Genomic DNA, 12,399 nt, shown 5'->3' on the forward strand with positions numbered 1-12,399 from the left:
CAATGGAGCAAATGGCTTGTTTTTTGTGTTTAAACATTCAGAATCAATCCATAAAAGTCAATACAGAATGCCAGAAGCAATGTTTTAAACACCTCTCCTATCTGCGTCATTTATTGGAATATAGAAACATAGAAGATAGGAGCAGGAGTAGGCCATTCGGCCCCTCGCCTGCTCCGCCATTCAATGAGATCATGGCTGATCATCCAAATTCAGTACCCTGTTCCTGCCTTCTCTCCATACCCCTTGATCCCTTTAGCCTTAAGAAATATATCCAACTCCTTCTTGAATATTTAATAAATTGGCCTCTACTGCCTTCTTTGGCAGAGAATTCCACAGGTTCACCACTCTCTGGGTGAAGAAATTCCTCCTCATCTCTGTCCTAAATGGCTTACCCCTTATCCTTAGACTGTGACCCCTGGTTCTGGACTCCCCGACCATCGGGAACATCCTTCCAGCATCTAGTCTGTCTAGTCCTGTTAGAATTTTATAAGTTTCGATGAGATCCCCTCTCATTCTTCTAAACTCCAGCGAGTACAAGCCCAATCGACCCAATCTCTCCTCATACGTCATTCCTGCCATCCCAGGCATCAGCCTGGTGAATCTTAGCTGCACTCCTTCCATGGCAAGAACATCCTTCCTCAGATAAGGCGACCAAAACTGCACACAATACTCAAGATGTGGCCTCACCAAGGCCCTGTACAACAGCAGCAAGACATCCTTGTTCCTGTACTCAAACCCTCTCGCTACAAAGGCCAACATACCATTTGCCTTCTTAACCGCCTGCTGCACCTGCATGCTTACTTTCAGCGACTGGTGCACAAGGACGCCCAGGTCTCGTTGCACTTCCCCTTCTCCCAATCTATTGCCATTTAGATAATAATCTGCCTTCCTGTTTTTGACACCAAAGTGGATAACCTCGCATTTATCCACGTTATATTGCATCTGCCATGCTTCTGCCCAATCACCCAACCTGTCCAAATCATACTGGAGTTTCTCGGCATCCTCCTCACAGCACACACGCCCACCCAGCTTTGTGTCGCCTGCAAACTTGGAGATATTACATCTAGTTCCCTTGTCCAGGTCATTAATATATATTGTGAATAGTTGGGGTCCAAGGACCGATCCCTGCAGTACCCCACTAGTCACTGCCTGCCACTCGGAAAAAGAGCCGTTTATTCCAACTCTTTGCTTTCTGTCTGCCAACCAGTTCTCTATCCAAGTTAATGTGCCTTAATTTTACACGCTAATCTCTTATGCGGGACCTTATCGAAAGCCTTTTGAAAATCCAAATACACCACATCCACTGGTTCTCCCTTATCTATTTTACCAGTTACATCCTCAAAAAATTCCAGTAGATTAGTCAAGCACGATTTACCTTTTGTAAAGCCATGTTGACTTTGTCCGATCCGGTCACTTTTTTCCAAGTGCTCTGCTATTACATCCTTTATAATGGACTCTAGCATTTTCCCCACTACCGATGTCAGGCTTACCGGTCTGTAATTCCCCGTTTTCTCTCGACCACCCTTTTTGAACAGTGGGGTAACATTAGCTACCCGCCAATCCATGGGTACTGTTCCAGAGTCTATCGAATTTTGGAAGATGACCAGCAATGCATCTACTATTTCTAGGGCCACTTCCTTAAGTACCCTAGGATGTAGATTATCAGGCCCTGGCGATTTATCGGCCTTCAATCCCATCAATTTCCCTAACACCATTTCCCTACAAATACTGATTTCTATCAGTTCCTCCCTTTCATTAGACCCTAATTAAAAAGGGCAGTTGACAGAAGGCTGGAAACTATAGACCGGTTAGCCTAACATCTGTGGTAGGTAAAATTTTGGAGTCCATTATTAAGGAGACAGTAACAGGACATTTGGATAATCATAATTTAATAGGACAAAGTCAGCATGGTTTTATGAAGGGGAAGTCATGTTTGACAAATTTGCTGGAGTTCTTTGAGGAAGTAGGGTGGATAAAGGGGAACCAGTGGACGTAGTGTATTTAGACTTCCAAAAGGCATTTGACAAGGTGCCACACAAAAGATTATTGCTTAAGATAAAAAATCACAGGATTGGGGGTAATATTCTGGCATGGATAGAGGATTGGCTATCTAACAGAAGGCAGAGAGTTGGGATAAATGGTTCATTCTCAGACTGGCAATCAGTAACTAGTGGTGTTCCGCAGGGGTCAGTGCTGGGTCCCCAACTCTTTACAATCTATATTAACGATTTGGAGGAGGGGACCGAGTGTAACATATCAAAGTTTGCAGATGATACTAAGATGGGAGGGAAAGTAGTGAGTGAGGAGGACATAAAAAACCTGCAAGGGGACATAGACAGGCTAAGTAAGTGGGCAGAGATTTGGCAGATGGAATACAATACTGGAAAGTGTGAGGTTATGCACTTTGGCAGGAAAAATCGTAGAGCAAGTTATTATCTTAATGGCAAGAAACTGGAAAGTACTGAAGTACAAAGGGATCTGGGGGTCCTGGTGCACGAAATTCAAAAGGTTAGTATGCAGGTGCAGCAAGTGATTAAGGCGGCCAATGGAATGTTGGCTTTCATTGCTAGGGGGATAGAATATAAAAATAGGGAGGTATTGCTTCAGTTGTACAAGGTATTGGTGAGACCGCACCTGGAATACTGCATACAGTTTTGGTGTCCATACTTAAGAAAAGACATACTTGCTCTCGAGTCAGTACAAAGAAGGTTCACTCGGTTAATCCCGGGGATGAGGGGATGGACATATGAGGAGAGGTTGAGTAGATTGGGACTCTACTCATTGGAGTTCAGAAGAATGAGAGGCGATCTTATTGAAACATAAGATTGTGAAGGGGTTGGATCGGGTGGATGCGGGGAGGATGTTCCCGATGATGGGGAAACTAGAACTAGGGGGCATAGTCTTAGAATAAGGGGCTGCTCTTTCAAAACTGAGATGAGGAGGAACTACTTCACTCAGAGGGTGGTAGGTCCATGGAATATGCTGCCCCAAAAAGCTGTAGAAGCTACATCATTACATAAATTTAAAACAGAAATAGACAGTTTCCTAGAAGTAAAGGGAATTAAGGGTTACGGGGAGCGGGCAGGAATTTGGACATGAGTCTAGGTTCGGATCGGTCATGGCCCTGTGGGTAGCGGAGCGGGCCCAGGGGCCATGTAGCCTGATCCTGCTCCTATTTCGTGTGTCTAATTCTGTTAGTTTCAGGAGATAGTTCTGTGATAGAGATTGGCGGATAGGATCAGATCAGCCATGATCTTATTGAATGGCGGAGCAGGCTCAAGGGGCCGATTGGCCTACTCCTGCTCCTATTTCTTATGGTCTTATGTTCTGTGTTGCCCAACATCTTTGGGAGGTTATTTGTGTCCTCCTTTATGAAGACAGAAGCAAAGTATGTATTTAATTGGTCTGCCATTTCTTTGTTCCCCATTATAAATTCCCCTGATTCTGACTGCAAGGGACCTACGCTTGACTTCACCAAGCTTTTTCTCTTCACATATCCAGAAAAGCTTTTAGTCAGTTTTTATGTTCCCTGAAAGCTTACTCTCATACTCTATTTTCCCCCTCTTAATTAATCCCTTTGTCCTCCTTTGTTGGATCCTAAACTGCTCCCAATCCTCAGGTTTACTGCTTTTTCTGGCCAATTTATATGTCCTCTCCTTGGATCTTATGCTATCCCTAATTTCCCTCGTTAGCCACGGTTGAGTCACCTTTTTTGTTTTATTTTTATGCCAAACTGGAATACTGCCCCTTGAATGCATATGGTGAAATATAGAATTGGCCATTTACTGGAGCAGGGTTGTTGAAGCACGGATTAAGCTAAGGGAGTGTTCTGCGGGTGCCCCCAGTACAATTTCATCAAGTATTTCTAACATCGTCAATCGTAAGATTCATAAACCACCTGCCCTCAATACTGTTTCTTCCAGCTTCATCCTGTTATATTGCCTAATGTTTGGGGAAAAAATGTTATTCATGCCTACAGATATTTCGAGTACCCACTGTATATAAAATGTTAACTTCCTTCCCATTGCGAATCCCGCTAATGTAACTTTTCTACTGAGCTTTAAAAATGATCTAAAACAGAGCGACATTGGGGAAAACTTAAAGCATTCAAACTGGCTCTGAAGTAAGCTTACCTGTTCCAGACTGGGTTCCTAGTGATCTAAACTAGTTTCTCTTCCATAGGGTGAGCTAGGACAGCTTGCAAAAGATGCCAATGGTAGCAGAGTCAGCCATTTGCAAGCAATTCAACTCCAATCTGAACAGGTCCTTAAAGCTACTGTAAATGTAAAATTGCATTCCATTTCTTGTCTGCTGTTCTAACTAATGTCTCAAATTTCTATTTGTTCCAGTGACTATCTTACTTACTCTGTCATGGTTTACCTTCCTTCTATTTAAATCTGCTCTTTCTACAACTGACTTGCTCGACCTGTCGGGTAAGCTTTCTTCGTCCCAGTAGAGGTGATAATACTGCTTGTCTGCTCCCTCACATTGAAGTGCACCAATTTCCTCCTCATCTTCAAATTCCCAGTCTTCTGTGGCAAGGAGCTGATTTACCAGCTCGGGTTTCAGCAATGGCAGAGCCTTAACTGCAACAACCCTGTCCTGTAATCAGATTAAGCTACATTTTTAGAATTCAGTGACATTTTTCTCATATGCTAATTGATACTAATCCTCACATCTTCTCTTTACATAAAGATTTTTTCTATCCCAAACAATTCTATATACTACAGCATATCACGTTATTGGCAGCGTAAACAAAATGGATAACCCAGCACGGCGGAGTATTATGAGAGAGCCATTGGCATGGCAGTGGAAGATCCTTTACTGTTTCTACACTTACTTGGGTAAAATGACTGGGCAAAGACAGGCTGATCATTAGAACTGTAGGAGTCTACGTACTCCTAGCAAAAAATACTGAACTCGGAGAGGTTCAACAGAAAAGGTTTAATTGTTGAGGCTACATGTTGAACACAAAATGGCGTCAGAGACTACACCAAGTCCGACTGCTTTTCATCAGTCCACAGCTTCGACTGCTCCTCCCCCGCTCTGGGCTTAACTATGTTGCAGATCGAGTTTCTTAAAGGTGTGATCCTTCTTAAAGGCATGACGCCTGATTTATAGTCTATGGACCGAAAAGCAGATTGTGTCCTTTCTGTGATCAGTACGCCACACAGCTCCCCCCAGAATCCGCTAGTAGGGAGTGTACGAACCCGCGTGGCGGCTTGATGGCACGGCCGGAACGGCTCTTGGCGGTTGGTGTCGGGAGCGGGGCGGTCGGACACGTCGGGCTCTTAGGCGGTCTGCCCCGCGGTGGGGGTTGGCCCACTTGAACGGGTTCGTCGGGCTCTAGGTGCGCCAGCTTGAGCCGGTCGACCGACACCTTGTCAGTTCTGCCGCCCACTTCGAGGAGGAAGAACTTGTTCCCCGTCTGGAGCACCTTGTAGGGTCCGTCGTATGGGGGCCGTAGAGGTCCTCGGTGGGCGTCATGGCGCACGAAAACAAATTTGGCCATGTGCAGGCTAGGTGGTACGCGGGTTGCTGGTTCGCCGTGCCGGCCGGTGCGTACCGGAGCGAACTGTTGTGCTCGGTTGGCGAAAGCGCGGCGTTGCTGGTCAGCCGACCAGGGGGTCGTGGCGGTGGGCAGGAACTCTCCGGGTACGCGCAGCGGCTGGCCGTACACGAGTTCCGCCGCCGAGGCTTGCAGGTCTTCCTTGACCGCAGAGTGTAGGCCAAGTAGCACCCACGGGAGGCGGTCGATCCAAGCCTCGTCCTCGAGGCTGGCGCGGAGGGACGCCTTCATGGACCTGTGGAATCGCTCGCACAGTCCGTTGGCTTGGGGGTGGTAAGCCGTGGTGCGGTGAACGGCCACCCCGAGGTTTCGGGCGATGGCGGCCCACAGATCAGAGGTGAACTGCGGGCCTCTATCCGACGTCATGTCGGAGGGGACGCCGAACCGAGCGACCTAGGTACCGATGAACGCCCTCGCGATGTCGGCGGTGGTGGTGGACGTCAGTGGAGTGGCCTCGGGCCAGCGGGTGGTACGGTCCACGATTGTCAGCAGGTGCGTGTGACCTTGTGATGGCGGCAGGGGGCCGACGAGGTCGATGTGGACGTGGTCAAACCTTCTTTCTGGCACGGTGAACTCCTCGAGCGGGGCTTTGACGTGCTGGTGGATTTTGGCACGCTGGCAAGCTATGCAGGATCTGGACCAGACGCGCACATCTTTGCGCAGGCCGCGCCAGACAAATCGGTTGGCCACCAGTCTAATGGACGCGCGGGTGCCGGGGTGTGAGAGGCCGTGGATGATGTCGAACACCCGTTTTCACCAGGACGCCGGGACTACGGGGCGGGGCTGCACCAAGGAGGTGTCGCATTTGACTGTGAAGGCGGACGGGCCGCAGGCGACGTCGGTCAGTCGCAGCCCTGGGAGGGTTGTGGGCGCGGAGAGCAGATCGGGGTCGGTGCGTTGCTCCGCTGCCAGTTGAGCATAGTCCACAGCCAGGTGGGCGCCGTGGACGGCGGGGCGGGATAGGCAGTCGGCCACCACGTTGTCTCGACCGGAGACGTGCCGGATGTCCGTGGTGAATTCGGACACCGCGGCGAGCTGGCGTTGTTGCCTGGCTGACCACGCAGATTTCGCCATCGCGAATGTCAGGGGTTTGTGGTCGACAAACGCGGTGAAGGGGCAGCCCTCCAGAAGAAATCTAAAATGGCGGACTGCCAGGTACAGTGCGAGGAGCTCGTGGTCAAAGGCGCTGTATTTGGCCTCCGGGGGGCGCAGTTGGCGGCTGAAAAAGGCCAGCGGTTGCCAGGCCCCGTCGACCCACTGTTCGTACACGGCGCGGACGGCGTGGTCAGAGGCATCCGTGGTGAGGGCCACCCTGGCGTTGGGCTGTGGGTGAGCGAGCATGGTGGCGTCGGCGAGCGCCTTTTTGGTCGAGTCGAAAGCGGTCAACATGTCCGCCAACCACTCGATCGCCATTCTGTCTTTCTTACCCCGGAGGGCTTCGTATAGGGGCCGCATGAGGGAGGCCGCTCCGGGAATGAAGCGGTTGTAAAAGTTGATCATCCCCAAGAACTCCTGGAGGCCTTTGATGGAGGTAGGCCGGGGGAACTGCTGGACGGCTTGCACCTTGGCGGGCAGGGGAATGGCTCCGTCCTGCGTGATGTGGTGGCCGAGGAATTCGATCCTGCTGAGGCCGAATTGGCACTTGGCTGGGCTGATGATGAGCCCGTGCTCACTGAGCCGCTGGAACAGGGTGCGGAGGTGCTCGATGTGTTCCTGCTTGGAGGAACTAGCTACCAGGATGTCATCCAGGTAGACAAAGAGGAACTTCAGGTCCCGGAGGACCGAGTCCATGAGCCGCTGGAAGGCCTGGGCTGCGTTTTTGAGGCCGAAGGGCATTCGGAGGAACTCAAATAGTCCAAAAGGGGTGATTATCGCCGTCTTGGGAACGTCCGTGGGGTGGACTGGCACCTGATGGTAACCGCGCACCAGGTCGACTTTGGAGAAGACTGAGCGGCCGGCCAGTCTAGCCGAGAAGTCTTGAATGTGCGGTATGGGGTACCGATCCGGCGTGGTGGCGTCGTTTAGGCGCCGGTAGTCCCCGCAGGGGCGCCATCCCGTCGGGTTTGGTGACGATGTGGAGTGGGGAGGCCCAGGGGCTGTTGGAGCAGCGGATGATGCCGAGCTGTTCCATTGTGGCGAACTCGGCCCGCGCGATCTCCAGCTTGGCCGGGTCCAGCCTGCGGGCGTGGGCATACACCGGTGGGCCTGTGGTGGGGATGAAGTGTTCTACCCCATGCTTAGCAACTTTCGCGGAGAAGGTCGGGTTGGTGAGGGCTGGGAACTCAGCCAGGAGTGCTGAGTAGTCGTCCGTTGAGCGGGCGCGGCACTGCCACGCCATTTCGGCGGGTTGGGGGGGACCATGGCGCCCGGGATAGGTGACATGGTGTTCATGTCCACGAGGCGGCGCCGAGGCATGTCGACCAACAGGCCATGGGCGCACAGGAAATCCGCACCGAGGAGCGGGGAGAGCACCTTGGCGGTGATAAACTCCCAGTGGTAGCGGCGGCCTGCGAGGTCGATGGTGACGGTGCGGGTGCCGTACGTCCGGATGTCGGTGCCATTGGCGGCAGCCAGCGCAGGGCCGCGGCCGCCTCGCTGGATCTCGAGGGTGGACGCGGGGATGATGCTGCGCTGCGCGCCCGTGTCGCATAGGAAACGGCGTCCGGAAGCGCTGTCCGTAACGTACAGCAGTGCGCCTGCTTGCCCCACGGCCATCGTGTAGGCCGGTGTGGAAACGTGCAGGGATGGCTGCAGCGGCGTGCCCGTGCGCCGAACCGGGTATGGAAGTAGCAGTAGCCCTGGGTTGGAGGGCTTGGGGGACGTGGTGGCCGAGCTGTGTGGCCGCGCGATAGAGGGTGGAGCGCGCGCCGACGCTGCGGAGGCCAGGTCGGGGGTGACGGCGTGGTTGGAGCCGGCAGACAGGAGCTTATCGGCTTCGTCGGCCAGGGCCTCGAGGTCCGTGAGGCTGGACGCCACGATTGCCGGGCGGATGCTGGGAGGTAGTTGGCAGATAAAGAGCGTGCGGAAGAGGGAGCCGGGCGGTTTCTCGTCGGTCAGAGCAAGCATGTGTGAGAGCAAGTCTGACGGCGTGGAGTCACCGAGGCCCGGGAGGTCGAGGAGGTGGCAGTTGTGCAAAAATTGGGAGTCTGTGAATTTTTTAAGGAGCGCGGCCTTGAGATGTGCGTACTTGCCTTCCTCCGGAGGGTCTTGTAGTGTTGTCCAGACTTTCGTGATTGTGGAGCTGCCCAGGGAGGCGAGGAGGTAGTCGTACATCGTTGCGTCGGCGGTGATGCCGCGGAGTCAGAATTGCGATTCGGCTTGAAGGAACCAGGCGGTGGCTAGGTTCTCCCAGAACTCCGGCAGCTTCACAGAAACTGCGTTTGTGTCAGCCATGGTTACGCTTAGGAGTCGTCCTGAGCGTCGGGGTCACCAATGTAGGAGTCTACGTACTCCTAGCAAAAAATACTGAACTCGGAAAGGTTCAACAGAAACGGTTTAATTGTTGAGGCTACATGTTGAACACAAAATGGCGTCAGAGACTACACCAAGTCCGACTGCTTTTCATCAGTCCACAGCTTCGACTGCTCCTCCCCCGCTTTGGGCTTAACTATGTTGCAGATCGAGTTTCTTAAAGGTGTGATCCTTCTTAAAGGCATGACGCCTGATTTATAGTCTACGGACCGAAAAGCGGATTGTGTCCTTTCTGTGATCGGTACGCCACACAACGAAGTTATAAAAAACATATCCACAAGCATGAGAATCAGGTGACCGGGGAAGAGGGGAAGAATGTCCAGTATCTCCATATAAAAACAATATAGCAGCTTAAACTCGGAAACGTGGACATCTTTGATCTCCATAGAAGTCACCACAGTAACAGATTCCGCACACACAGGTGATGTGCCTCAATAATTCCGAGACTTGAAGGTAGCAGAACAAAACAAGGCTTTTATTAACTTAGAACGAAACACGTAAGCGAGAGAGATGTCGTCCTTCTGGGGATTGGGGCTAGACTGAAGCTAGCTTACAAACGGGGCCAGGTATGGGCGGAGCCCTACACACAGCACATTCCAGTATACAATACAGCACATTCCAGTACACAATACAATGAGGTCTGGGGGAAGGGAAATGACACTGAAACCGATCTCAGTCACAGGCAGTGATGAATGGAAATATTTCATCACAACAGGTATTCTAAAGGGATATGAAAAACACTGACAACAGCATCTGTCTCTCTCCTTGTCCTCCTCTGCACCATCAGCAGGAAGTGAGGGAAGCAAATAGAGGCCTGTGCCAGTAGGTTGAGCAAAACCAAGACGAGCTGCAGAAGGGAGAGAAGACAAGCATTTAGCAGAAAAGACAGATTAATCATTGGCTCTATATTGTAGCAACCCACACTCTGTGGTGCTTTTGGTTTAAAATCAGATGCAAGTTAGGTTGTGTTGGGGTAGCATGGGACTGGGAGTGTTGTTTATTGTGACTGGTAAGAGTATTGGGGGAAGTCTACTCAAGTGTTTGAATAAACTGCCCGTGTTCTGTCTCCTACATTACTTGAGCGCTATGCTGTCCAGAGGGACACTGTTACAACAGGATTTTAGTGCAAATAAGGAAGTAGGTGGGAACATTACAGATGATGCATTTTGGTAGAAAGAATGAGGAGAGGACATATAAACTAAATGGTACAAAGCTAAAGGGGGTGCACGAACAGTGAGACCTGGGGGTTATTTGTGCATAAATCGTTGAAGGTGGCAGGGCAGGTTGAGAAAGCAATTAAAAAGGCTTACGGGATCCTGGGCTTCATGAATAGAGGTATAGAATACAAAAGTGTGGATATTACGATGAACCTGTGTAAAACACTGGTTCAGCCCCAACTGGAGTACTGTGCCCAATTCTGGGCACCACACTTTAGGAGGATGTGAAGGCCTCAGAAAGGGTGCAGAAAAGATTTACAAGAATAGTTCCCGGGATGAGGGACTTCAGTTAGTTGATAGACTGGAGAAGCTGGAGTTGTTCCCCTTGGAGCAGAGAGGATTGAGAGGAGATTTGATAGAGGTGTTCAAAATCATGAGGGGTCTGGACAGGGTAGATAGAAGCTGTTCCCATTGGCAGAAGGGTCGAGAACCAGAGGACACAGATTTAAGGTGATTGGCAAAAGAACCAAAGGCGACGTAAGAATTTTTTTTTTTACACAGCGAGTGGTTAAGATCTGGAATGCACTGCCTTTAAGGGTGGTGGAGGCAGACTCAATTTTATCTTTCAAAAGGGAGTTGGATAAGTATCTGAAGGGATAAAAATTGCAGGGCTACGGGGAAAGGGTGGGGGAGTAGGAGTAGCTGAGTGCCGGCACGGGCTCGATGGGCTGAATGGCCTTCTTCCGTGCTGTAACTGACGTAAGAAAACTACTAGGCACTTGGTCTAAGCGTTAAACAAAGCTTTAATCAACTGTTTTACAATATGGAGGTCTCGTTGTGTCCTTCACTAGATCCTGTTAAGAATGTCCTGCGCAAGCTGGGCCCGTGCCTGAGTATTTATACTCTCCCTGGACAGCGCCACCCGCAGGCCGCTCAGTTGATTCATGTCATTCTTCCCGCCTGAAGGAATGGTAGTCCGGCAACTTCCTTCTATCGGATTAATCGGACTACGAATAGCCGCAGTCGTTTGGATCTCTGCTTGTGGCTGGAAGGCACGTCTCCTCGGACCTCAGTGCAAGACAAACAGCGTTCCAAATGATAGCGTTGTATCTCTCAACCTGTCCATTTCCAATAGGATGATACGGTGTTGTTTTACTTGTGGTGATTCCCCGCTGGGAAAGATAACTTTTGAGTTCACTTGACATGAAGGAGGGACCCCGATCAGAGTGGGTGAAATTGGCCATACCAGAAAGGGAAAAGACCTGATCGAGGCATTTGATCACTGTGGAAGTAAACATATTGGGACAGGGGAAAACAAAGGGAAAGCGTGAATATTCGTCCAATAAGCAAGTAGGTATTTCGCGTTGAAGGCGGCAGTGGCCCTTTAAAGTCAATGCTGAGTCGCTGTATAGGCTGTGTAGCGTGTATGAGTGAGCCATCCGACGGATGGAAGAATTGCGGTTTTAATTCTGCGCAAATTCGATAAGTGGAGCATGTTCTTTTCACGTCTTCCGTAGAAAATGGGAGATTTTTAGATCGCACAAAGTGGAACATACGGGTAACGCCAGGATGGCATAAGTCAGTATGAAGATCCGCAAGAGTCGAAGTTGACATGGAAGAGCAGAATGCACGGGTGAGGGTATCCGGAGCCACATTATCTTTGCCGGGTCGATAATGTATGGTGTAGCCAAAGGTGGCCAATTCCATTCTCCAGAGCTGTATCTTGTTATTCTTGACCTTAGTGCGTTTTCGGTTATCCAGCATAAAGGCCACGGAGCACTGATCGGTTATAAGCGTGAAATGGCGACAAGCGAGAAAATGACTCCATTTACGTACTGCTTCGATGATAGCCGTAACCTCCTTCTCGACAGGAGGATAATGGAGCTCCCTGAAAAGTTCTGGACAGAAATGCAACGGGTCGACCACCTTGATTCAAGGTAGCCGAGATCACCACCTCTGATGCATCGCACTCGACCACGAAAGGGAGATTTTCATCAATGGAACGAAGCGTGGCTTTTTCCAGTTGTTGCTTGAGGAGGTCGAAAGCTGAAATAGCCATTGCCTATAACGGAAATGACTTCGCGTGAAGCAGGGGCTGGATCTTGTCGGAAAAGTGGGGTATCCACTTCGCATAACAGGTGAACATGCCGAGGGCCCGACGAAGAGCCGAGATTCGTAGGAGGAGGGAGCTCCTGAAGCGGA

General features: G+C 50.6%; 1 protein-coding gene across 11 annotated transcripts in view; it reads right to left on the bottom strand.

Annotated features, from left to right (window-relative positions):
* LOC147110722 (uncharacterized) overlaps positions 1-12,399 on the bottom strand; it is a 72,769-nt gene that overhangs the window by 33,895 nt on the left and 26,475 nt on the right. For 6 of the 11 annotated variants that reach the window (XR_015079975.1, XM_086000963.1, XM_086000962.1 and 3 more), the window contains 2 exons: positions 9,786-9,887; positions 4,366-4,602 (listed from right to left, as the gene is read on the bottom strand). The exons of 3 other annotated variants lie outside the window; for them this stretch is intronic. Coding sequence is in view for 7 of the 8 variants with exons in the window: in XM_086000963.1 (XP_085857089.1) it covers positions 4,366-4,602; positions 9,786-9,887 (339 nt within the window). In the remaining variant the exon portion in view is untranslated. The remainder of the gene's footprint in view (positions 1-4,365; positions 4,603-9,785; positions 9,888-12,399) is intronic. 2 more of the 11 variants (XM_086000964.1, XM_086000966.1) reach the window with 2 other exon arrangements.

Source organism: Somniosus microcephalus, chromosome 11 (genome assembly GCF_052327205.1).
Source record: "Somniosus microcephalus isolate GS21.2 chromosome 11, FLI_Smic_1.0, whole genome shotgun sequence".
Taxonomy (NCBI): domain Eukaryota; kingdom Metazoa; phylum Chordata; class Chondrichthyes; order Squaliformes; family Somniosidae; genus Somniosus; species Somniosus microcephalus.